This window comes from Nothobranchius furzeri, chromosome 10 (assembly GCF_043380555.1).
Source record: "Nothobranchius furzeri strain GRZ-AD chromosome 10, NfurGRZ-RIMD1, whole genome shotgun sequence".
Taxonomy (NCBI): Eukaryota; Metazoa; Chordata; class Actinopteri; order Cyprinodontiformes; family Nothobranchiidae; genus Nothobranchius; species Nothobranchius furzeri.
The window spans coordinates 28,554,009-28,581,432 of NC_091750.1; the positions used below are offsets into that span (position 1 = coordinate 28,554,009).

The 27,424-nt window shown below is 42.2% G+C and overlaps 1 protein-coding gene across 7 annotated transcripts in view; it reads right to left on the reverse strand.

Moving 5' to 3' along the window:
• The window catches only part of LOC107387199 (smoothelin-like protein 2), a 103,414-nt gene that overhangs the window by 1,949 nt on the left and 74,041 nt on the right, over window positions 1–27,424 (reverse strand). For 3 of the 7 annotated variants that reach the window (XM_070555477.1, XM_070555478.1, XM_070555474.1), the window contains 6 exons: window positions 27,217–27,312; window positions 6,164–6,227; window positions 5,963–6,079; window positions 1,781–1,918; window positions 271–444; window positions 33–176 (listed from right to left, as the gene is read on the reverse strand). In XM_070555477.1, coding sequence (XP_070411578.1) covers window positions 33–176; window positions 271–444; window positions 1,781–1,918; window positions 5,963–6,079; window positions 6,164–6,227; window positions 27,217–27,312 — 733 coding nt within the window. Of the gene's footprint in view, window positions 1–32; window positions 177–270; window positions 445–1,780; window positions 1,919–5,962; window positions 6,080–6,163; window positions 6,228–13,538; window positions 14,203–14,313; window positions 14,518–27,216; window positions 27,313–27,424 lie in introns of those variants that run through there. The other 4 variants (XM_015962023.3, XM_070555479.1, XM_070555475.1 and 1 more) reach the window with 4 other exon arrangements.

The following is a 27,424-nucleotide window of genomic DNA, read 5'->3' on the forward strand; positions in this document are numbered from 1 at the left end:
AAGCAGATGATGGAGTTTGAGATCAGACTCACTCCGTTTAAAGGGATAATCTCCAGGTTTTACAGTTGGGTCCAGAGATGCTGAAAGAGACTGAGCTGGTCCAGCTGATGGAGCAGAATCCGTGTTAGGTTTGGTCATGGCAGACAGAGGCAGGTGAGACTTGGGTTCACTCACGTCTAAGAAAAAGGAAATCCTTTCAAATGTGCTTATTTAAGACCTGTTTCCTAACTTTGGTAGGGATTAACTCACCCCCTCTAAACAAAAACTCACTTTGCTTTGTTGTCTGTGACTCTTGTATTGAAGGATTTGGTACTGAAGTGGGAATCTGATCGGATTTAGATGCAGATGGAGCCTCGGAGCTGGTTCTGGCTGCAGCTGTGAGTGGGAGGTGAGAGACAGACTCAGAGTGATCCTGGAAGTTCAGATCCTTAGATCCAGATGTTCCTTGAGAGAAGGTGGAGCTACATTAATAGAAATCTGTTGTCATAAGCTCATAAAAGGACTGTGGTTAATGACTTTGGTGCCTTCTTAATATTAAAGGAACATTTCAGGCATTTTAAAGCGTGTTTCTGAGTGAAGCTTTTTTCCATTAAAGCTTCTGAACAGCCTCTGTTTAACCCCAACCTTTAAGGACTGATGAGCTAACTGCTAGTCGAAGCTCAGCCCATTGTTCCTGCAACATTTTTACTCTTTTTACATTGCATGTAAAAGAACCAACAACCAACCAACCAACCAACCATTTTCTTTATTAACTCATTCACTGTCTGCCAGCCGTTTCCTGACCTCTAAAGCCCTTCGCTGCCAGCGTTTCTCACCGTTTTTACTGTTTTTTTAAGAGTGACAGAACGTTGCGCGCTAGGATGATGTCGACGCCAAAACAACCAAAACAAAGCGGAGACTCACCTCTTACATCAGGAAGAATCCACGTGTTTCGAGAGTTATCCGTTCTCTCATAATCCGTTGTCGAATTGTGATCGGCAGAAGCTTTTCCGGTTCGCTCCTCACTTTTTTTTACAGCAGCGGCCCAAAACGATCTCCTAACACATGGATGTTCTGCTTCCTGATCACGTGACGTGTGACGTATGCGGATGATGATCGGCTTTAGAGCTGAGATGTTTGTTCTCACGGTGCGGGGGCTCGTTCTGATGCCCACACAGTAAAAACATGCCAATTTGGCATTGACCGGTTGGATTTAAAATGACGACTTTAGTCGTCAGTGGCAGTGAATGAGTTAAGGACATAAATCTAAAAGCCTATAAATAAATGAAAAATTGCTGAGCAAAAAAAAAAATCACTATTTAAATAAAAGTTGCAGAGGCTCACCATTTTCTAAAAAAAGTATCAAAAGTTTTCGTAGATGCTTTCGTGAAGACAGCAACAGATAAATTAAACTCTTATAAAATGCTAAAACGATAAATACGTGTTTGAAATTTTCTCCACCCCAACATTTTCACTGGCTCCATCTGGACCCCCTGTAAAGCTGTTCTGGGGGCACCTCTGAACAGGAAATCAAACCCTGCAGGAATTTCCTAATATTTCTGCAAAAACAATAGATCATTTATTGAGAAATGGATGGCAGTCTGGAGATTACACAATGTAGATTTATGAGACTGGAGCTGTTTTAAGATGACGTTAATCTTGGTCATCAAAGCAGTTTCTCCATATTTAGGCCATTCAAGAATCCTTCCGAAGTGAATATTTATAAGGTTTACTCAGAAATACTCCATCTAGAGTAATGATAGTTTCCATAATCTCCATCACTTTAGATTTTCTGACTGACCTCCCATAAATGAACGATCAGCTGAGGCTTTGCGTCCCGACGCTGGAGACGGAAGCGGTTTGGCGGTAGGAGAGTTCTCCAGACTGGGTTTGGTCGTCATGGCGGTGACAGGGAGGTGGGGTTGTGGCTCGTCTGCAACTGAAACAAAAAATGTAGATTTCAAACTCGACAAACTAATTAACGTGGTTGCAGCTTTCTTCATGCTTGGTTTCACTAGCATTCAAATGAAATGCAGGCATTTCTGCATGTTGTTTCTAGCCTGTAGAAATCTAGACAAACTGTAGCCCCATGGGTCAGCCTAGCCATAATCTATTGTAGCCCCAGCAGGTCTACCATTGGCCCTAATGGTTTTGTGTCTAGCCAATCACAGCGCTCTGTTTGCACAGAGACATTGGGTGGTTGTAGCACCAAAACTGCTATCGAAAAAAAAATACCTACGATGGCGTCTGATCAGGACCAGCACTTGTTTGAAACGGTCATCTACTTTGGACAGTTTAGACTTGGGCTTTACTTAAGTAAAGTACTTAAGGTGGACTGCCCCGTTGAGTCTGTAGTGATGAACACATCATGCTCTGATTGGTCCTAACACTGTCCAACTGCATGTGGAGGCAACTACAGGTGCTGACCAGTAAATTAGAATATCATCAAAAGGTTGAAAATATTTCAGTAATTCCATTCAAAACGTGAAACTTGTACATTATATTCATGCAATGCACACAGACCAATGTATTTCCAATGTTCATTACATTTAAATTTGATATTCATAAGTGACAACTAATGAAAACTCCAAATTTGGTATCTCAAAAAATTAGAATATTCTGAAAAGGCTGAATATAGAAGGCACCTGCTGCCACTCTAATCAGCTGATTTACTCAAAACACCTGCAAAGGCCTTTAAAAGGTCCCTCAGTCTTGTTTTGAAGGCACCACAATCATGGGGAAGACTTCTGACTTAACAGCTGTCCAAAAGACAATCATTGACACCTTGCACAAGGAGGGCAAGACACAAAAGGTGATTGCTAAAGAAGCTGGCTGTTCGCAGAGCTCTGTGTCCAAGCACATTAACAGACAGGCGAAGGGACGGAAAAAATGTGGTAGAAAAAAGTGTACAAGCTCTAGGGATAACCGCACCCTGCAGAGAATTGTGACGACAAACCCATTCAAAAATGTGGGGGAGATCCACAAAGAGTGGACTGCAGCTGGAGTCAGCGCTTCAAGAACCACCACGAGGAGACTCATGAAAGACATGGGATTCAGGTGTCGCATTCCGTGTGTCAAGCCACTCTTGAACATGAAACAGCGCAAGAAGCGTCTCGCCTGGGCCAAGGACAAAAAGGACTGGACTGATGCTGAGTGGTCCAAAGTTATGTTTTCTGATGAAAGCAAGTTCTGCATTTCCTTTGGAAATCAAGGACCCAGAGTCTGGAGGAAGAGCGGAGAAGCACAGAATCCACGTTGCATGAGGTCCAGTGTAAAGTTTCCACCGTCAGTGATGGTGTGGGGTGCCATGTCATCTGCCGGTGTTGGCCCACTCTGTTTCCTGAGGTCCAGGGTCAATGCAGCCGTCTACCAGGAAGTTTTAGAGCACTTCATGCTTCCTGCTGCTGACCAACTTTATGGGGATGCAGACTTCACCTTTCAACAGGACTTGGCACCTGCACACAGTGCCAAAACCACCAGCACCTGGTTCAAGGACCATGGTATCCCTGTCCTTGATTGGCCAGCAAACTCGCCTGACCTTAACCCCATAGAAAATCTATGGGGTATTGTGAAGCGGAGGATGCAATACGCTAGACCCAACAATGCAGAGGAGCTGAAGACGACTATCAGAGCAACCTGGGCTCTCATAACACCTGAGCAGTGCCACAGACTGATCGAGTCCATGCCACGCCGCATTACTGCAGTTATTGAGGCAAAAGGAGCCCCGACTAAGTATTGAGTGCTATACATGCACATTCTTTTCATGTTCATTCTTTTCAGTTGGCCAACATTAGAGAAACAAACATTTTTTCATTGGCCTTTAGAATATTCTAATTTTCTGAGATACCAGATTTGATGTTTTCATTGGTTGTCACCTATAAATATCAAAATTAAACGTAATAAACATCGGAAATACATTGGTCTGTGTGCATTGCATGAATATAATGTACAAGTTTCACGTTTTGAATGGAATTACTGAAATATTTTCAACCTTTTGATGATATTCTAATTTACTGGCCAGCACCTGTAGTGGCAACTGGTGACATTTTCTTTTGTGGGGCACATTTATATGCCGCTAACCATATATCACCACTAGGGGACGCCAATTTACCACTCTTATGATAGAATCTATGTTTTCTACCTCAACAATGACGCAAAAAAAAAGGCTGGTAAAAAAAAGTTAAATACACATTTTGAGAAACACACACAGTAGCAACAATGCAACATGACAGCTGTTTAAATGAAAGCCCAGACTCTCCTCTTTACGAATAAGCACCATTACTCTACCTGCAAAACTCAAGGGACTCAGCAGGAAAACAAGCAAAGCTAATTTGGGCGTCGGTGGCACAGGAGTTAAGTGCTCGCCCCATAATCGGAAGGTTGCAGGTTCGAGCCCCACTCAGTCCGTCGCTGTCGTTGTGTCCTTGGGCAAGACACTTAACCCCATTGCCTGCTGGTGGTGGTCGGAGGGACCGGTGGCGCCAGTGCTCGGCAGCCTCGCCTCTGTCAGTGCGCCCCAGGGCAGCTGTGGCTACATTGTAGTTCATCCCCACCAGTGTGTGAATGACTGATTGTGTTGTAAAGCGCCTTGGGGGGTTCCAGGACTCTAGAAGGCGCTATATCAAATACAGGCCATTTACCATTTAATTTCATGAAGTCAAAAGCAAAATTTGAGTCTTAGCTTTGCTTGTTTATAGTCATAATAATCCATGCTATAGTAAAAAAAACAAAACACTAATTTCTTGTAATCTTATGTCCCATTGTCACACCATGCCGATTCCTGACTGTCTTGAGCTTTTTTTTTTTTTACCTGCTGGAGAGTGTTTACAAGTCTCTGATGCCACATTCACCATGTTCCACATCTTACTTAATAAAAAAAAATAAATAAAAACTCCACGAGGTGCACTCGGCTGCTCTAAAACAAACAAAAACTGTAAAGAGCTTCCTGTTCCGGGTGAACATCCTGAGCTGAGTTATAGCTCCATCCATTGGTGTCTTCAAGTCACACCTGAAGACTCACCTTTCTAATTTTGCTTTTAGATTGTGATTTTTATCTTTCCTTTGTTGCCGCTTTGATCTGATTTACTGGCTTTTATTTAGTCTGTTCTATCTGTTTGTTTTATTTGCATTTTATGTTTCTGCTTTTATGTTGGGAGGTGCTTTGATCAGCTCCCATGCCATTTTTAAATGCGCCGTATAAATAAACTTGGTATGGTATAGCGCCAGTTATGGTGCAGGTCGATGGTAAAGATTGCTGCGACCGTAAAGGAACAGGAAATACGTCACCAGAGGATTCGATAGTGGTAAAAGTGTGAGAACATTTTTAAACTACACTTAAATACAGATTAAACACATCACTTATAATCTGTCTGGTGTACAGATCGTTTAGTTTAATTTTCATGTTTTAAAAAAATATCTTCTTGCTGAGACTGGCGGTGCCCTAGCGCCCCCTTTGGACAAGCCGCCACTGTTTCAAATACAACCGTAGATTCCGCCCCGAGTCCGAGCTTTGTCCAGGTGTCATGGCCAGCATGGCTGTAGTTTTTGGGGGGAACAGGGGGACATATCTCCTCCAAGTTTTCCAAAGTCAGTTTTGGTCCCCGGCACTTTTTACCGTTCAAAAACAACATTACGCTATAGGAGCAGGGATGAAAATGACTAACATGGTGAAAAACAAAGTTGAATTGAAAGTATTAGTTTTTTTTTTTTACTGCCACCTGTGTACTTGGCTGTTCTGCATTCCTGCCGTTGCAAACAAGAGCCTGTGGTTTTATACGTATTTTTTGTATACTTAGTGTAAAAGGACTCTTCACCTCGAGGCCGGTTGAGTCCCCCCCACTTCTAAAGTCAAAACTACGTCCATGGAGGCCAGACTATATATTTGCATATATAGGATGGCTTGCCAGGTTACATTGTTTTACAACAAATGTATAAAAACGATCATTTAACACCTGATATTTAACGGACGGAATAAAGAACTGACCGGGTGAGCTGGGCGTTTCCATTGCTGAGGACTCCTGGTGTGGTTTGATGAAACATCGATGGGATTGAGAGAAAGTTTCAGCCCTTTGGGATACATCTGAATTTTCTGAAATATATCCTGAAAAGAAAATCAAGAACTAAGAATGAATTCAGGTTGAGAAGTTTTCTGAGGATCTTTGAAGCCGGAGGAGGAGCCGCCTACCCTTCTGGTTTTCTGAGATCGTGGCAACGTCCGTCACATTTTTTCCTCCTTGTGTAATTGTGCCCTGAACAGTAAAAACATTCAATTAAAAGACAAAAACAAACAAACTGGCATTTATGTTAATAATTAAGTATGAATAATACTATGAAAGAAGAACATTTTCAGAGTTGTCTTTCAATGATGAGTTTTGTAAAAACTGGAGTACGATTCCTCTCACCACCTTCTGTGGTGAGGATTGATGGAGCGGTTTTGTGAATGTGTTTCTCCCGTGTTTGAATGCGTGTTCTTCAGCTGTTAACAGCTTCTCTTTCTATGACAGCTGTGGCCAACAAATCCCGGTTCCCAGTCAGAGCTATTTTAGATTTAGCAATCTGCCCCTTTGCAAGAGTTTCCGCTGCACTCTTCTTACATCCCAATATAACCCCAAATAGATGCTTCGGAAAGTTAGCCTGAGCCATACAAACGGTGCCCAGAAGGGGCGTTAGAGGTTTTTGCTTCCACGTGGTGGAGAAACAGCGTTCTAGCCACCGTGTGATAAACCCGCACCATGGGAGGTCATCTCCACGCTCATCTGTGGGCTCCATGGTAACGGCGGTGTCACAGTCTGTCTGTCTGACTCTTCTAATCCCCTCAAACTCAGACTAATGTTTGCCGACTGCGTCCATTTGGGTTCAGCTTACGAACACACAAACACTTCAACAAACACAGACGTCTCCATCATGTCAGAGAACAACTGCCCCCTTATGTTAAAGGTGCTGTAGGAGATGTTTATGTAAAACATTTTTGGCCATTTTAGCAGAAATGTTCTTGTTGATGGTAACCAATCATTTTAATCTTCTCTGAAATGAAGAATCCTGGAAAAATCTCACCCAATCATTGTCAACGTCCCGTTCCTAATGACTGAATCCTGATCCATCCATCGAAACGCCCTTTTTGTTCCATGTCTTGAACGATGAATTGTCTCTCTAGTAGGCTTTTGATGCAGGCTGACACCTTCTAACATTTTATGTTGACATTTTTACTAATATGTTTTTTAACCTATTTTAAGATTGCAAATGAAAAAATTACCCATAAAATAATTTTAGCATTTTTTTAAATAAAGAAAATAAAATTTTGCAGCTTTTGAGGAAAATAACTCGACAATTTTGAGTAACTTGACACTCCAGTTGTAAAGATTTAAGAACACGTCGATGCACTAAATGGTAAATGGTATTTGTAGAGTGCCGTCTTGGGGTGCTACAACCCCCCCAAGGCACTTCACAACAACAGTCAGTCATTCACACATTCACACACTGGTGGGGATGAGCTACGATGTAGCTACAGCTGCCCAGGGGTGCACTGACAGAGGCGAGGCCCACCATACTTTGGCACCACAAGTCCCTCCGACCACCACCAGCAGGCAAGGCAGGGTCTTGCCCAAGGACACGACAGCAGCATTCTCTGGTCGGTACCGGGATCGAACCAGCAACCTTCTGGTCACTTGAGAACCCGCTTTACCCCCTCAGCTACTGCTGTCCCTAAAACATCGTGGTATTTTGTGTTATGATACAGAACCAATTTTTAAAAGCATTGTATACATTTTGAATGAGATTTTACAAACAAACAATTACTGTATTTATTTTGCGTGGTGAAAATCACACTCTGACCACTAGGTGGCAGCAGTTTTTAACACCTTCCTTCCGACAGAGCAACAAGGGCCCAGCCCCAGTACTCGCCCTGCAGCCTGCGCTCCTCAGCGAAGTGCACTTGGAGGAGGTGTGCAGTAAAGCTTCAAGTGCATAGTACTACAGTTACCAAAAGTCCCACCTTCAGTTAATACAGTCATTTCGTCACCAGTTACTATTAATCTGGCTCTTTTAAATGTTTGCTCTCTGCTCAACAAAACATTTTTAATAAATGACCTGATTTTAGATCGTAATCTTCACCGTCTGCTTTTAACAGAAACGTGGCTGAGTTCAGATGCAGCTGTGGTTCTCAGAGGCATCTCCACCAGATTTTAATTTTTCAAAAGGGGAGGTGGTACTGATTTTATTAGTTCATCAATTCTTTCTGCTAAACCAGTTTTATTTGATCATTTTACCACCTTTGAATATAGAGCAGCAGTTTTTAGCTCTCCTCAGATTGTATGTGTCACAGTTTATCGGCCTCCTAAACAGAGTGCCATTTTTATTCAAGAATTTTCAGAGTTTTTATCAATCCTGCACACCTCCTTTGAAAGGATAATTTTAGTCGGTGATTTCAATCTACACATAGATAATTCAACTGATTCTTCTTCAAATGAGTTTTTAAATATTCTGAGTCACATGGATTTTAGTCAACATGTCCTGCAGCCGACTCACAGCAGAGAACACACCTTGGACTTGGTCATCACCCAGGGCCTGTCCACCAGTGTGTCCTCTGTTGTTGACTTGACTGTCTCTTACCACTACTGTGCATTTTTTAGCATCACCAGTTTTATCCAGCTGGAACCCTCTGTGAGAACTGTAAGGAAGCGTCATCTCACCCCTGAAGTGGCTGCAGGTTTTCTTGAAGTTTTTAGAAAGATCCCTCCCACTCCGGTAACTGCCTCTTGTGATTTTACTGTCAATGATTTTAACAGTAGACTGAAATCCGCTTTCGACCTGCTCGCTCCACTTAAAATCAAAAGTCTATATTTAAAACATGCTTCACCGTGGAGAAATGAAGATCTAAAGAAACTAAAGAGAAACTGCAGGATTGCAGAGCGGAGATGGAGAAAGAACAAAACAACTATAAATCATCAAATATATACAGAGCTACTTAAATCATATAATAACGCAGTGAGAAATTCAAGAAATGCATACCTTTCCAAACTCATTCTAGACAATAAACACAATCTCAGAATACTTTTTTCCACCATAAACAACATTTTAAACCGTACATCCAATTCACTTCAGAAAACACCCTCAAATGCTCTCTGTGAGGAGTTTGCAGCCCACTTCAGAGGGAAGGTAGACACCATCAGACGGAATATTTTACCCTCCATAAGTAATAAGGTTTTAGATAAATCTGAATGTGTCTATACCAGAGGAAACACTGGACAGGTTTGTCCTGTAGAAGCTGAGACTCTTGATAAAGTTTTCACCTCAGTGAGACCCACCACATGTGTTCTGGACCCAATTCCAACTTTTAGATTCAGATTTTAACCCTGATGAACTGCTCCCTTCAGTCGGGGGTCTTTCCTGCTGCCTTTAAAGGGGCGGTGGTGAGGCCCCTGTTGAAGAAGAGCAATTTAGATCTTAATGAATTAAACAATTATCGACCGGTATCTAACTTACCATTTTTAAGCAAAATTTTAGAAAAGTTGGTTTTAAATCAACTAAATGATTTTATAAACACTAATAATGTCCTAGAGAAATTTCAGTCTGGTTTTAGGGTGAACCACAGCACAGAGACGGCCCGTTTGAAGATTTTAAATGATTTTAGAGTAAATTATGTTAAATGGAAGGTGACTGTGTTGGTTCTACTGGATCTAAGCGCTGCCATCTATACAGTAGACCACACTATTCTTTTAACTCGTTTTAAACGGATCGGCCTCTGGTTAACTTCCTACCTCACAGACAGGACTTTCATGGTGAGTTTGGATACCTGTTCCTCTAGGGTCCATGGGATTACATGTGGTGTGCCCCAGGGTTCAATTTTAGGCCCAGTGCTTTTTAATCTTTATATGCTCCCTCTTGGCGGGGTCATCAGGAGACATGGGGTCAACTTTCAGTTATGCTGATGATACACAGTTGTACATCTCCGTGTCTCCTGATGACTCTCGGCCAATGGATGCACTTTTTTACTTGTATTTTAGACATTGAATCCTGGATGGCAGAGAACTTTCTCCAGCTCAACCAGGACAAAACTGAAGTTTTAGTCATCGGTCATGAGGCCCAGAGAGAGAAACTTTTACTGAAATTACAATCTGTCTTTTAATCCATCTGAACAAGTGAAGAACCTGGGTGTGATTTTTGACTCTGAGCTGACTTTTATCCCATACATTAAAAACATCACAAAAATAGGTTTTTATCATCTAAAGAACATCGCCAGAGTCCGCCCCATTCTCTCTCGGGCCAATACGGAGATGCTGATGCATGCTTTTATCACCAGTAGGATAGACTACTGCAATGCCCTGTTTTCTGGTCTTCCTAAGAAAAGCATCTCAGGCTTACAACTTCTACAAAATTCGGCAGCACGTGTCCTGATGAAGACCAGGAGGCGGGAGCACATGACACCAGTTTTAGAATCATTGCATTGGCTCCCCGTATGTTTCAGGATCCATTTAAAGGTTCTTCTAATGGCTTTTAAGTGTCTTAACGGTCTTGGGCCTTCTTATCTCTCAGAATAGCTTTTACCATATGAACCCTCGCGGTCTCTGCGCTCCTCCTGGTCATCCCTAAAGTCAGGACACAAACTCACGGCGAGGCGTCCTTCCAGTGTTATGGCCCTCGCCTCTGGAACGAGCTGCCGGAGGACCTCAGGGCCGCAGAGAACGTTCATGTTTTTAAGTCCAGACTCAAGGTTAGCTTTTATCTAATTATTTACTACAGTTTTATTCCTCATTTTACATGATTATATGTTATTGCTTGCTTTGCATGTTTTATATGATTATATTTTAGCACAGTTTTATTATTTAGTATTATTATTTTACTGTCTATATGATTTAACTTATTACTTATTTTCTTACATTTGTCATTTATATTAGCTCTTTTATTTTCATATTTTTACTCATTTTAATCCAGTGTTTTCTCTGTAGGGGCCCTCTGCCCTGGGGGCGGTAGTCGACTTTAGTTTCCTGGGCCCTCTATAGGTAGTGTTTAAGTGGGTGGGGGTCTATGCTCCCCCTCCTCTGAGCGCCCTGACTTACTTTTCTGTGGAAGACCTGATGCTGCCAGGGCAGCACTTTGTTTGAAAAGTGCTTTATAAATAAAATATAATTGACTGATTGATACACAAGTGAGCTAATAATAGTCAAAGTGGGACGGTGACATTGTGTTATCGACCACGACACATGCCGGAATGCCGGTCGCTGTTTGTGCTACTTTCTTTAAAAATCTTTATCAACAACTTTCAAACAAACAATTATTTTACAAAAAGTTGCATTCATTGTTGTCCACAATAAATCGTGGTCTAAAACATTCAGGTAATGTGACATCGCCAGATCTTTGCTAGCACCCTCAACCCTACACCACCACCAATTCTTAACAACCATAAAAAATACCCATTTAACCATTTAGTCATGTGATATTTTTGTGTTTGTGTCTGCTTCGTCATCTCAAAGCCTCAGTGAGTCTCGGCGGATCGCTGCTCACACTGATCCAGGTTCTGTTGGAGGTTGCTTCCTGTTAAAAGGGGAGTTTTCCTCTCCACTGTCGCTACATGCTTGTGTTGTTTTGGGATTGCTGTAAGTCTGTCAATTGGAATGTTTACATTGCCAAGTGACCTGGGATGACTCTTGTTGAGATTTGGAGCTACATAAATAAACTAAACTGAATTGAGTATATCTTTAATATTTTACTGATGTTTTCAAGCATTTATTTCTAAGAACATATGTTTGCAATAAAAATGAGCAAAAGAAACTGGCTTTAGGAAGCATTACAAATATAGTTTTATTTGGATAAATTAAGACAAGAATACTACTCAGATCTGCCTTCCCCAACTTTTCAGCTGATTAACTTAGTTAATTTCTCACCAGGCAGCAGTTTTATCTTTAGAAACTAAAATAAAAACACTTGTCTATCACCAGAATAGAAGATGAGATCAAATCAAGCCCTGATGCTGCAGAGATGGCTGCCATGGTGCTGGAGGGATAATCTGTCATATGTCAGGTGACTTCAGTGGACAGGAATGTTGGCAGGGTGTGTGTTTCGACAGGGCAGCTGTCTCTCTCTGGAGTGTGTGTGTTGGGGGATTTGAATTGACAGGGAAGCAAACGCAATTCAACTTTCCACTCGGAGACTTGAGACTCGTTTTGGCCCCGAGGTGAAATTCCTGAGTGATTAGGAGACACGGGTTTATTTATACACCAGTCTTTAAAGAGTGCGTGCAGGCGAGTGACGTCTTGCCTTGTTTTAGGAGAACCTTCTGGGTTATTGTTTGATTCTAGTTGTTGAATTTAAGGACCAAATCACCTCCAGACTCACCCCCGCCTCCAGTCACGCTTGCAAACAGCGTGCACTTAAGATAAGGAAGAAAGCTTTAGCGCTGCTCGTGTTTGGAGGCTCAGCAGCGCTGCAGCTCGGTCCCAAATCTCAAACCCAAAAATACACGTGCCCTTTGGAGGACCTGCTGTAAACAGAAGTGGGTCAGGAGGGACATTAGAACAATTAAGAATACAAAATCTGTTTCTAAATGCACAAAAATCCAATAAACGGCATTTTAGTTTTGCAGCAGGTGGAGCACGGCTGGTGAGGCAGTGCTGTCACACTGGGGTCAAAGGTCACAGATTCAGCACACAAGCTCACTGCAGGACCTTTGGATTGTTCACCAGGTGCTCCATCGGTCAGAATCTGTTCTCGTGTCTTTTGTAGGAACATCTGATCAGTCAAAAGAAATAATCGCAGGTTTTTACGACCCTGTCAGGACCTTATTTATGGTGATTCAGTGAACTGATGGTCTCTGAGCGGTGTTAGAACATGGATGAGGGTTGAAAACTAGGAAAGAAATGTTAGACATGATGAAGTGATGCTATTCTTATCAGAATTAAGGATCAAGTTTAGAGTTCACTGAACCTGGAGGCCAACTCAAAACCTCAGAGTCTAATGCAAACTTTCTGATGGTCCAACCGAGCTCTTCTTTGGACTTGTGCTGCTTTTTCTCACATTTCCGTTCTCGTATTCGACTGTGAAGGCCTTTTGTGTTGATTGCATGAGGAAAAAAACGACTTAATTTGAGAAAAGAATCGGTGGACGGACCATCTTCCCTTCAACTTTAGGAGCCTTATTTTTCATCTGTGAAACTTAAGAAGCTCAGCAGTTTCAAAATATTCTTCTTGGGTAAAAGATGGACAGAAAACTAGTTAAAAAGTCTGAGAAGGTCTAAGAAACTCCTAATTAAGCTTTATTATAAGAAAGTTTTTTACTTTTAGAGGTAAAAATGACAGAAATGAGGAATAAGTCAATATTTTTACACAGAAAATCCCAGATTTTATTTCTTATTCATAACTTATTCTACGTTTTGTATCTTTATTGACTCGCCGAGCCACTTTTCCCTCCACGTGTTTAGTTTACCTTTATCAAAGATGGATTCATTCTTTTTAATCGTTTATTAAGAGTAATTCAGACGTTCAGTGCTCATCCTGCGGATTCTGATCCCGTGTGGGATGAAGTTTTGCACGTTTCTGGATTTTTGCCTCCACTGAATAAATACTCACATTAGTTTCTGCGTGCTTCTTTACTCTCCACGGAGCGGGGGCCGGGCTGTTTGGGGCGGCGGCCTGGCTCGCTCCTGAAGGTTCTGGCTGTGTAGAGACGGACCGGCTGGGTTGTGATCCAACACAGTTAACCGGGCCCGTCTGGTCCTCCAGGATTTTGGATTGTGTCTGCACACCCACCTGCTCCTCCTCATTCCCCCTCTTCACCTGAGGAGGAGGACTGCTCTTGCATCCAGCCAGCTCCTCCACCAGGAGGCCAAGGGCCTCCAGCTTGGCTCGCAGCTGCAGGTTCTCCTCCTGCAGCCTCCTCACTGCCTCGCCCAGTGGCCCGGTGGATACACACAGCTCATCCATCCTTTGCTCTATGCGCTGCTTGAAAGCGCTCACATCCACGTGCACCTCCCTCACAGCAGCCTCCAAAGTGGCCTTAAACTCCACCAGAGCCTCGTGCACCACCGCCTCCTGAGCGCTCATTTTAGCCTCATCCATGCTCCTTCAGCGCCTCGTTTTCAAATGAGCAAACAGACCTCTGCTACTAAACTTTGTAAAGTCACTCAACACTTTCTACCGTCTTTTAAATAAATGCTCCAGGATGCAGATAAGATCAAGTCCTGTTGAGATCCACGGAGAAGTTTCATCATACATCGTCCGTTTTTCTTCTCATCTGAGCAAAAGCAAGAGCACTTGTTATTTATAAGTCATGGAAAACTCAGTGACACACAGATTAAAAATGGCAGCGACAGATCAGCTTCTCAACAGGAGAGATCAAACCAACCTTTAGGAGGAATCCAGCCCAAGTAGCAGAGCGTTGTGTGCATCTGCTGCTGCTGGATGTCTGCCCCCCACTGCGCTGCCTCGGCCCCGTGTGTTGTCTGAACTATGTTTGGCTCCTGAGCTGTCATGCAACAGGTTTGCTTCTGTATTTTGGGACATAAAGGGGGTGGGAGAAGATAAAACGCCGGGAGGAGGAGCCTGAACTATTTAACGGTCCGCTCGTCCGTCAACTGCAGTTTGGAGTCGATGTAAAGAGGATCGGTTTCATTCTGCAGCTTCGAAGCAAAGAGCTGATTTATTCTGACGAGACGCCTCAAGCACACCGGAACAGATCAGGAGCCGGGGCTGGGGAAAGTCTGCAAATCAAATCCATCAGACCAAATGAGATCAGAAGAAATCAAATCAAATTCAGTTCAATCAAATCATCAAAACTAATTTAACATCAATTAAGTTGTTATTCTAGGTTACAAAACCAAATCTAATTAAATCAAATAAAATATAATTGGATGAAAACTAATTTAAACAAACAGTAAATTCAAAGTGAAATAAGCATCATTTTTAATTAAATTAACTAATTAAAATACTAAATTAAATTACTTATTCAAATCAAATAAGCTCTCTTTAGAAAAATTCAGTATTTGGCTTGAATTTGAACATTTTTGCTTCCATTTAAAAAAATTAAATTACTATCAGTAACGTGATAATTTTTATTTGTGCACTTGGATCCATTCAATCAGTTCAGAAATCTGTATAGAGATATGTTTAGATTGGAAAACAAATATTCAGTTTTCCTATTTAGAAACTGTCCCAAACTTGAGATCTTGTCCTTGTCTTCAGATCCTGCAAATGACGTCCCCATCTTTTACTTTCATCTCTAAATCGTGACACAGTTCACTCGTGTTATCTTTATAATTACTTTTTTATGCATTTTATTATTAGCCACCGATTTATTCTAATATTGATTTGGTTTGAAAGTAGTTTGATTATTAAAGTGACAGTATGCATTTTTCCTGGCGATAAGGGGTAGTAGATACCTAAATCGTTGCAAGCAAGCCGTATTTTTGTGTTGGAGTAAGACCATACCAACGGATGCCCATTAGGGCCAAAAAGCCCTGGGGAGTGCAAACTTTAGCAAAATAACAAGCACATCAGACTCCCTTTCATCACATGCAACAAGTTAACAGGTAACGTGTACAACATTTAAGAATGGTGAAAGTTTTGTAGCTGTTACAAAGTAAATGCATTTTGTCCTCATGGGCTCCCGTAGAAAGAAACATGGAATCTAATATGGCGTTTCCCAGAGACTTGGGTCCAACCTCAATACTTGCACTGCGCCCTGCGATCTTCAGCAAAGTGCACTTGGAGAAAGTGTGCAGCAGGGTTAGAGTGAGTAGTACACAAATGTGCAACTAATTGCCGAATTGAGACCGGGAGCATTGCGTCATCAATCGCAACGCATTCCGGGATGCTGGTAGCTGTGAAACTTCTCAAAAACCTTTATTAACAACTTTCAAACAAACAACAAAACAATTATTTGAGATAAATTTTACTTCATTGCTGCTTTCTCTAAAACATTAAGAGCATCAACTAATCGTCCTAAAGTTAACTAATTTCGTTAGAAAATACATATTTTCAGAAAAGGAACTTGAGCCATTTCTCCCGCAGCTATGACTTGTGGGTAATAATACTCTTGCCCGAGGTCCGCATCGCTGCGGACTTGGGAGAAGTGCAGATTACGGGTGCAATAGGTGCGTGGTCAACTTCCGCACTTGAGAATCGGGACACCCTACACACTCGCACCCCTGGCCGGGAAGGCGCAAATGAAGGGCGCAAGTGCGAGTTTTGGGATTGGGCCTTAGATCCACTCCCGTGTTTTTTTAGACCTGATTTTTATTGTTACATTTTACAAAGCCACCGATATTTTTCAACAACTGGGCATCATTTCATTCATTTTCAACAACATTTTGATGAATATTTCCAGAAATTAATGGTGAAAACTACACATTGTCACTTTAAAGTTACGATGTGTAGTTTTTACCATTAATGTCCGGAAAAATCCATTGAAATGTTGTTGAAAATGAATGAAATGATGCCCAGTTATTGAAAAATATTGTCGGCTTTGTAACATATAACCATAGAAATCATGTCTAAAATACATGATAGCGGGTCCAAGTCTCTGGGCAACGCGATATTAGATGCCATGTTTCCTTCTACAGAAGCCTGAGACAGAACGCATTTACTGATTTGTAACAAACGCTTACAAAACTTTCAGCATTAATAAACGTTGTTCTTTTACACATTCACCTCTTCACTTGCTGCCAGTGATGAAAGGGAATCTGATGTTCTTGTTATTTTTCTGGAGGTTGCACTCTCAGGGTTTTTTGACCCTAATGAGCATCCGTTGATTAAGTCTTTCTCGAACACAAAAATAACACTTGCTTGCAATGATGTAGGCATCTACTGCCCCCATCGCCAGGAAAAATACACACTGTCACTTTAAGTAAATTACATTTTAACTGAAATGTTTTGGTTTCAAAGATTCAGAATCTTTGCAGCTTCTCCACTGATCTCAGCCTGAGTCAGCAGCACCTCTTGGTGGAAATATCAGGACATTACAGCTAAATGAGTCCATGAAGGATACCTGAACGGAAAATGTAAAGCAGGGGTGCCAAACTTAAACTCACACGGGGCCGAAATGAAACTCTGGGCCGGAGTCGAGGGCCAAACTTCATATTTTTTGAAAAAGTGACGGCAAATTTGCACATTTTCTTTATCAGCATGTATGCAATTTTGAACCTTTAAATTTAGAAACAAACATTTCTGCATTAACACTGAATGTGGAATAACCAAATGACACACGGGCAAGTCAGTTTTAAATAAAACGCATCAGTGGTATTCATTACTTGTGGTATAATCAGCATTTGTAAAATCTATTCAGGATTTATGTTTTCTTGTTTATTCATTTTTCTTATTTTTATTCTCCTTGTTTTCTCCTGTAATACGTGTCATCGCTGCTGTGACGTCTAGCTTTCCCCACTGAGGAACAATAAAGGGATTTTCTATTCTATTCATCTATCTGCAGCCTTTCCACTTCCTGTTTACTGTAGGTTAAATCTTTTCTCACGGGCCAACAACAAAATAAAAATATCATTTTATCTTAAATGAAAATGCAACATCTCACCTGTTAACTTTCATGTTTTGGAGCAGAAAAAGAGCATAAAACCAACATATTTAAAGCTCAGTTTGCTCCACTGGTTTACTGTGATGCTCACCTGTTCCAGCCAGATACCTGCATCATGGGGTTGATCTGAGCTGAGGAGGAAACTCCTGTTGTTTTGTTCATCTTCATCATAATAATGACAACATTAGATGACAACAGGTGCTCACATAGGTTTGTGCTGATGAACATGTCTGAGCAGCTTGACCACGTTGTTGTGTGTCGGGGAGGAAACACAACCACAGAGTCGTGCTGGTTTGAGCGTGTCGCTGCTCGCTGGATATCAGCCCTGTGTGGACGTTAGTTGGAAAACTTTCTCTTTCAGTCGTGAACACATTACTGAGCGGCTAGAATCTCCGTTTCTGGGCTTCAACGTCAGAAAACAGCTGAGTGAACTCGGCGCTGAGTGAGAGGAGTGTTTAGTTTGTCCGAGACAGCGGAGCTGCAGACACCGGCAGCAGACGGTGGAAAAAACACAAAGGAGGGGGCGCATCAGCTCCGCGTTGGCGCTGCAAAGCATCATGGGAGTTGAAGTCTTTGCGGTAAAATCGGCCAGCGGGCCAGTTTTAATATATTTTTGATATTTATCTCGCGGGCCACACAAAAATGTTCCGCGGGCCGCATCTGGCCTGCGGGCCTTGTGTCTGACACGTGATGTAAAGCCTATTGTTTGTGCTACCTTAAAAAAGCTGCCATTTTTCATTACTTGGGTTACATTTTGAATAATCATTGTTTTATTTTATCATTTTAGATCTTTCTGGCTTTAGCCAAATGTCCTCCAAAAAATGAATGATTCTCTAGTTTGAGTTCTGCAGACACTGAGCCAGTGCAAACAAACTGGAGACAAACACAAAACTATTGTCTATTAAACCAAATTTATTGAAGATTTAATGGATTCTCTTACTTCACAAATCACAGCTACAGTACAGAACTTCTCTCTTTTCATTAAACAGTTTAGTCTGGTTTCAGATAGGAAATTTTCTCAAAAAAGTCACTCTAGAAAAAAGGATAGATGCAATAAATCTGATATATGTGTGTGTGTATGAAAAATTTAAATGTTATCAAAAATAAGTGGGGCAGGAAGTGCTAACGGTTGTTAAGATGCTGCATTTAGATGAGTCGGGGATGCCGAGTGATTCGGACAGCAGGCCGTGACGTTTAAACTCCAAATCCCCATAAAAATAAAACAGACACGGCAAACAAGTTCAAGCCTAAAGCAGGTCTATGATTTAAAGGGTTCAAGCTCAAACGATACAACAGACACACTAAACAATTTAATTACTGATGAAATGCTTCAAAATATAAAACACTAAATAACTCTACAAAGATTTGGATTTAAACAGAATGGTGAGAGTTTAATCTTTAATCCAGGAATAAATGAACATCAGTTCTATGACTTTAATGATCTGACCAACTCTGTGATTTAATCCACCCCTAAACAAAACAATAACAACAAAGACTATAAATACAGCACAATCTGTAAACACAACCTGCCAACGTCGATCTTTCAAACTGAGTTTTGCTGATTTCACAAATAGATTTTTCACAAGGCACTGGAGACCAAGTCTGGTTCACTGGTCAAGATCATTCCCAGCAAGTGATTTTTATTTTTTTATTTCAGTGCTTAGAACTCAACCACATCCAGAGTTATTAGGATAGAATCCATTTCATCACCTCAACCCTGCATTCACGCATCACTGCAGAACGAACATTAAACGTTAAAGGTGGAGTAGGAGACGTTTTCTGCCCGTTGCTTGAAATGTTCTTCACATCAAGATGTCAACCAATAAATTAAATGTTTTGTCCAAAAATCCACCATCGTAGTCATCTCAGAAAAATACAGTTCTGGAAAACCCTCATCCAATCGCTATGAACTCAACAGGAAGTGAACCCAGAGCCAGGCTAGCTAGTTTAACACACTGAATGTTCGGTTCTGTTTGCAAGTTTTATTGAAGGAGTTTTTTAAAATGTTCTGTTTAGAGTCTGTTTCTGTTCTTGGTGGGAAACATTTAGGTGATGGACCTGTTGACTGTGAACGCAGTCTGTCCTCTGACGGCTGGTAGAGCTCTGCTAAGCGCGCGTGTGTGTGTGGAGAGCCATCCAATAGCGTAGAGTGAATCTGAGGAGGTTCGGGATGAATTCCCAAAATGTTGGTGGCACTGAGCTGTTGCAATTTTGAAGTTAGGAATTAAACAAGAAAGCCAAAAACTTCCTTCTTTTTCACTATAATAGACACTATATTAGCTAGCATGCTAAATTCTTAAAGTTACATAGGTCCACTACATTAAGAATTATGGCAGAGATGGTGCCAACCATGGGCCATATGCGTAAAGCTGAACCATCCTGAACAAGAATTGTGCATTCCTGGGGGGAGGAGCCTGAGAAAAGGGGGCAGAACCTTAAAAATCATGTTTTTTTTAAATAAAGTAGCTTGTTTAAACAGCATGAAAAACATCTCCTAATCCACCTTTAATCGTCATTCAGACTTAACACGACATTCAACAACATTTTTAAACCTTTTGCTTCACCTCAACTCCAGTTTAAATTCTGTCAGATCAGAAAAGAGGGAACAGCACAACCCTGAGTTACGACGCGAGGAGGAGAAAAATGACACAGAACGTGTTGGAGATGCACAAAGAAAACTTTAGAGATCTGAAAACCCTACATCTGACACGAGGAAAGCCATCGGCGTCATGGAGGAGACTGCTGATGAGTGACTGTACTGCCGTAACCACAGCACTGGGTGGACGACGTTAGCGTTAGCATGCTCAGACAGCTTCACAGCTGCTCGCTAGAGGATGCATCCATGTTCAGAATTCTCCCTGAGCAGCTTTTCGACGTTATTTTTTACTCTGTAGTGTAAAATGACTCCGATGACTCACTCCATGATGAGCTTTTGAGTAGAAAAATAGGCTAGTAAGAACAAAGTTCAGTTGACCTGTGCTAACTTTTCAGAAGTAGTAACATAACATATGGAAATGAAGTCAGATATAAATGTGACGACATACAATTTCACAACTGAACGTTTATCCAAAAATTAAGGCTGCACAATATAAAACAAAATGATGCGTTCTGTGCTAAAATCACTTTGATGCTCATAACAAAGTTCTTGTGCCGGCAGTTGGCATTTGGGAGCAGGGCTGGGGGCAAGTCCATGAAATGGTCAAATATTTATTTTGGGCATGCAGGTTGTGTCGATATTAATATGCAACAGCTCAGTTTTTTGTTAGAGATTTATTTTCAATACATTGTGCAGCACTACCTAAAATATTACTTAAAGAAAACATCACAATCACAAGAAAAAGGGGGAAATGTTAAAGAAAAAATGAGGAATGTTTCATAAAGTTTTACTCAAAAGGAAGCCTAAGACTTTTTGGATTCAGTAAATGAAGCATAATGAGCTGATGAAGAGACTGGATGAGGCAAAATAAATGCCTGGTCAAAACAATTTAAATGAATCAAGATAATAAAATTCTTAAGTTTAAACATCTGATATTAATATACATTTTTTGGTGCATTTTGCCAGAAGTGACGTGGAGGAAACGGGAAAACTGGGATCAAAAATGTCCTCAGTGCTTCACGCAGAGCTAAGTTTACCTGCAGTTGAAACACCTGCCACCAGGTGGCAGCACAGGAGTTCACACAGCTCTGCAGATGCTTCCTGCAAGGTTCTCTGCAGCGTCTGCACCCTGCACAAGAAGGGTCAAAGCCGTCTCCATCTACTGAGAAGACCGAGGTCCTTTGGGGTTTGAAGGACACGGTTCAACGTCTGGCTCGTTAAATGTGCTGCGGTCTTTAGTATGAATGCCTTATGAGTCGTTTTCTGTGCAAAAAAAGGTCTGGTGCTCCTGTTTCAGGGGTAGTAGACGTTAGTTGGAGGTGGAAAACAGCAGGAATTGGAGTTTTATTCATATTTATGATATGCAAACGTCTCACTTCTGATTGGCTAACAGCAACACGACTCTTCCGCTGCCTTTGTTTGCTTTTTTCTTTGGGTAAAACATGAAATGTTGATGTTTTATCTCCACAGATAAACAAACCAGAACATGAAAACCAATTTCCCGTGACGTGGAAGGGATTGGCCTTTTCCGACTTGATGGTTTTCCCTTCTATTTCCTTTCTGTGACAGATCGTATTTCAACAACAACAAAAGGTTCCTCAGAGAACAAAACCTTTAGGAACCTTTAATGACCCTGTAGTAGCCTGGTGTGTACTGGTCTACTGCGAGTTCAGATGCAGCTTTTTAATTGTTAAGGGGGTCGCTCTCAACACCTAGTGGCGAGGCATGGGTATTTTTGCAAGAATTTATAAATAGGCAGAGATTTTCCCATAAAATATCTGTTAAAAAATAACAAACGGGACCCAAAAGACTGACACGAGTTCAAATGAACGAGTAAATCCTGAAAGACCTGCAGCTTTTGATGATAAACAACACTGGAGCGGTTTGTGACTTCCTCTGATAACACATGTATGGAACATGGAACGAAACAAGCTGGCATTAACAACGAGCGAGGGACGTTCACCGCAACGGTGGTGTGATCAGCTACAGACAAAAAGAGGCCCGCTCTCTCCTGGGCTGCAGCCAAAGCAGACAAACGAGCTGCCACTCAATCGCCCGGCTCTCTTCAAAACCACTAATCCTCCCTCTGCTCATCAGTAAACTGACCAACCAACAGGCCGACTCAGCACCTTCTGCCACCGTTGGGAGTCGAATCGTATGCGAGAAGCAGAAAAGTTGGATCTGTAGGGGTTTCTGATGTGAAACGCTACTCTGATCCCATCCATCATGTAGACGCTGGAGCCTTTTGAGCCCATCCTGCCTAGTAGCTTATACCCAACAACCCTCATAACCATGCCTGAATGTGGCCGATTACCTTAACTTATGCTATTTTTACTGTTCCAGCATTCATAAATATCACAGACAACAGAGTTGGAAAACAAAACAGGGTGCGAGGTAAAACCACCAGATAAAACCCATTAGTCATTGCTGCTGATAAGTATTAGAATGCATTTTTGCCAGCTGAGCTGCAAATGTCACCAGATGCATTAAAAAAGATAACAGTACTATTATTTACAGAGTTACAAGATCATGAACTAAAGTCCCAACGGTGGCGAAAGCACAATGCTGAAACGCAACACCATTTAAAATGTGACAAAGAAAGTAAAACCAGCCTTCGTCGGAGGTGGTGTGGATCACTTTTTGACCCGAAACTGCATCATAAGCATGCACCACAGGCTCTTTTGCATAGATTATGTTGAAATAACTCTGAATCAACATTGTAACTAAGTATTTTAGACTTATTTGTGATACAAAAGGAGTAAAAGTGAAACATGAAACTTTCACAAAGGCCTTTCGGATCACACTGGTCCTCTCTGGTCTGTTTAAGATGGTTTCTCTAAATGTGACCGACTGTAGATATTTGTTAAGTGCTTGATAAAACCGTAACCACGGTAACGGTTAGATCAGTGTCTCGCTGGGCGGTGACTGTTGTTTACAAACTGAATGACATTCACAAAGCAGTTCCCAAAATGGCCGGGACGGCCTTCCCTTCATGTTGATTTGTAACTTTGAACATGTTGGAACATTTGGAAATAACTCGTTTTTCTAAAACTTTGCAGAGTAATTTAAGCCCGGCGCACACACAAAGATAACCATGCTGATATTTTAGCCTGAAAAGTTCTACCAGATACTCTTCAGTGCGTGGTAAATTAAGAGCTCTGGCCTTCTCAGGACGTTGGACCAATCCAATCATAAATGTCGATATCAAACACGTTGAATCGTGTTGGACTGATGTCACTGGGTGTGTGGTCTGCCACGGACAAAACCCCGTGCTACCAGTTGAATGCGCCGTGTAGCCAATCAGAAGGTGAGGTGCCAGAAGCACGCCCCTCCTACGCCATGATGGTTTACTACAAAGTCACGGTTGATCTGGAGAGGTTGTGAGAGATTTCCTGTCTTATCTGGGAATGTTTGAGAGTTAAATCGTGTTTCACCGTGTTGCCGCACACCACACACCGTAGGACCAAAACACGATTGTGTTATCATCACACGTGGGGTCTTTTTATTTATTTTTTTATCCTGCCGTGACAACCGGACCTTAGTTTAGTTTCTGAGCCTGAGCGTGCAAAAATAAATAAATAAATAAATAAATCAGAGACAATTTCAAGGGAAGCTGATGAAAAAATGAGAAAAAAAAATTGCCAAAAATTTTAAGTAAAATCTGCAAATTTTCACCCACCTTCCCACAGAGGCGTCTGAGGGAACGCTTAAGCGGTCCTCTGCACTTCGTTAACGTGGATTTTACGTGCTTATTCATGATGGAATGACTCCGCCTCCTACTGCTCACCAACAGCCACAACCAGACAAAATAATCCACTTCCCTGCAAACTCACGTTTTCCAACACCGCTGATAATTACGTTGGCCACCATTTAACGCTGGCCTGGCCTCCACCTCAGGTGAGAACCATCGTGTCCACGAGCCCTGCATCGACCCCCGCTTTGGGCGCATTAGCTGCAGACCTTCAGTGTGATCCCAACAGACCACTAAAATAACAACAATAATCACATTTAAAAGCACAGCAGTTGTTTAAAAGGAGAACTTCACTTCACTTGGCCGTTATTCTACAAAACCTTTAAACTAAGAGCTCGCTCTTATTTAGCAACTCAAATAAAGTAAAAACCTAAATTCTAAAATGAAGACGCTGAGAACAAGCTGGAGTTTTGAAATGTTTAACCTTGCTTAAAAGAACCAAAACACTCAGAGGACACCTCGACAGCCGTGCTGCAAGTGGCGATTTATAACGGACGCCATGACGTTTGGAAAATAAAAAGTTGTGGCAGACTGGTGAGGTGCAATGAGAAGTTTTGATCACCCTGCTAATACTGCCTGAACATGCATCTCATTCATCCTTCGCCAGATGCTGTAGGTGAAAGAACGGAGGTGAAACCGAACCATCAACTTAATTACTTCTTTTTGTAACAGCAGCTCACCGTAACAAACCTTCTTGGTCAGCAGCAGCTGTAAAAACAGAAGGTGGGAGATAAGATAGCGCCTCTCCACAGAAGCTCGTCTCACTCTCAGCGAGTCGGGTACAACGTTCCTTCATACTTCGGATGTAGATCCAAGCCAGAGTCCAATCAAAAATGAGAATAAAGTTCAGAAAGAGCATTAGATTGGTGGAGGAGAGGTCCGTGGAGGCATCAGGTTTATAACAGAGGAGTTAAAGTGTAGAGAAATGCCCAGGAATCGTAGGACAGCAGCAGGCAATCCTGGTGTACTACAGTACAACAGTAGGGTTGACTTAGAAGCTGAGCGCAGCTTGAGGTAGCAGCCCCGGACTGGACATCAATCATCTTTTGAGCCGTCAGTGACGGGAGCGGCGGGGGGCGACTGCGCCCCGCGGCTTCGCTGGTACAGACGGTAGCCCTTTCGACAAAGCAACACGAACCAGTAGACCTGTGGCGCCAGGATGCACAAGTTCCCCAGGTTGGCGGAAAGAGGCAGGTGGAAGGGCACACCGTAGAGAGGGATGCCGTAGTGCCGGCCGTACATCCAGTACATGAAGGGGAAGAGGGCGATGCGGCACATGAAAAAGGTAAGCAGTACCATACCGCCATTGGCCTTGTGAATCCAGCACTCCTGGAGGCCGAGCTGGTGGAGGAGACAAGAGGAGGAGGGGTGGAAACGAGGGGAGAGGGTTTAGGAAATCAAATTTAAATTGTGCATCTGTTATTATTTTAACACACAGCTGAGCAGTTCGAACCTCACTGCGGCAGACTGATGTGTCATTAAATGAAGTTTGCTGTTTGTTGTGTTTTTAGCTTGGATGTGAGCGATGAGGACGGATAAGGAGGCTGTCTTTTGCAGCCTTTTCTGGGTTTTTAGGTGTTGCTTAAATAAAAAATCTGGCATCCAGATTTAGAAAACATGGCTTCCTCCAACTATTCAATTTATGAGTCAGTTCATCCAAATCAGCATCAGTATGATAGCTAACCGGCCACACTAGATTTAGAGGTCAACCGCTTCGATTGTGCCCGACTTTAAATCGGCTTTACAACGCAGCTATGTCGGCTGATGCAGATACACCGTATTTTCCGGACTATAAGTCGCACTTTTTTTCATAGTCTGGCCGGTCCTGCGACTTATACTCCGGAGCGACTTATATACCAAATTATGTAGGCTATACCGCGCTGCTGCGGGCCGGCTCCGAACCAGGAATGAGCTCCTATGTCCCGCTGGGAGGGTTTGAATCACCGCCATCCTCTGCTGGAGACCGTGGCACGCGGCTGCGCCCGCGTTGTTTATTCTGTTATTGTTACCGGTACTTGTCTTGCATTGTGAAACGCTTGGTGTCAGATTTTGTAAGAAAAATTATAAAATTTCCTCCCAAAATGCGACATATATGTTTTTTTCTTCTTCATTATACATTTTATGGCTGGTGCGACTTATACTCTGGTACGAAAATGTATAATTACCGGCCCGATATGTCAGCCGACCGATATATCGGTCTACCCTTAATTTGTTTGCACGATAACAATATTGAAGTTACTGAGTGTGGTTTTCTCACAAGGAGGAAAAAAATGACATGACATTTGAAGAAGAATTAGCATAAGGAGAGCTACAGAGTTGCCCAACAACAGACAGATGGACCCTCTGCAGGGAAAAACCTCAGGAACATCCAGCAGCGTGTTGATCTGGCAGCTTTGCTTGGCTAACAGCAGATGTCAGCAGAGAGCTGAAGGGCTGGTGCTTCCACCTGTTCCACCGCCAGGTTCTTCTATTCTTAGATTAATGCACTTGTAAGTCGCTGGATGTGTTCATGAGCATCTGGGATGGAACTAACGACAACATGAGCTGGAGCTTCTGTTTAGCGAGGAAATGAGGGTGAGGGCCTCATGGCTGAACGTTGCTGACTGGCGTTTTTGTTTTGTCGAGCCATGCGCCTTAATTATTGATAAAACAGGGACAAGCTAGCTCCCGAATGAAACTGGAGATACTCTGGTTGGTTGATGACGTAAGGCTCTACACTCCTCCTGAGCAGGAGTTACAAGAGGAAAAAAGACGAATGGCTTCATTTAGAAGAAGCTAATGACGACAGACTTGGATTGTTAGACGAACACTAAACTTAGAAATTCTAGTTTTATTTATAAAGCACTATAAAAAACATGAGTTCAACAAAGTGTTGTGGAGCAAAAAATAAAATCAAAGCCAATGAGATGTGGCTGCCAAATGTAGCGTCTTAGTTTAGACACCACACCGGTGCTGCAGCACAAACAAGCTTCCATGCAAAGTGAAATAAAAAAAGAAACCAGCATCAGCAGATCTGAACTCATTTTCCTGGAAGACCTGCGCCCTTTGTCACGCTCAGTGCTCTTTGGAAGAAAGTAAATGTTTGTATTTTCAGAAAAAAGCCAATATGTAATCAATTTATTTCCACCTAAAGACAAATACAAAAAAAAAAAAAACACAGTTCAGCAGGCCTGTTGTCCCTAGTTACAGTTGCTCAGCTATGACTGGAGAAACTGCTGCAGGTGTTGCATGTTTACCGGTAGCTAATTATTTTCCAACTCAGAAGCTGTGGGCTAGTGGAACATTTCCTCCTGAACGGTACAGTCCAGGAAACGAGAAAGGTGCAGGACCTCCCAGGTTGTTTCAGTGGGATGCTCGTCTGTATGTGCTGTCTTACCTGGATAAGTATCTTCCCCAGGGAGACAAAGGTGGTGCTGAGCTCTGTCAGAAACAAGCAGCCGATAAAGAAATCCCCCTGGTCCTTTCTGAAGAACTGAGGAACAGACAGAGCACAAAGTCTGAGCAGATAAACTAAAACATGACGGGGAGAAAAGAAGACAGCCGAGTTACATAAATAAACTCAGTCTGGGAAAGTACCTGGCATG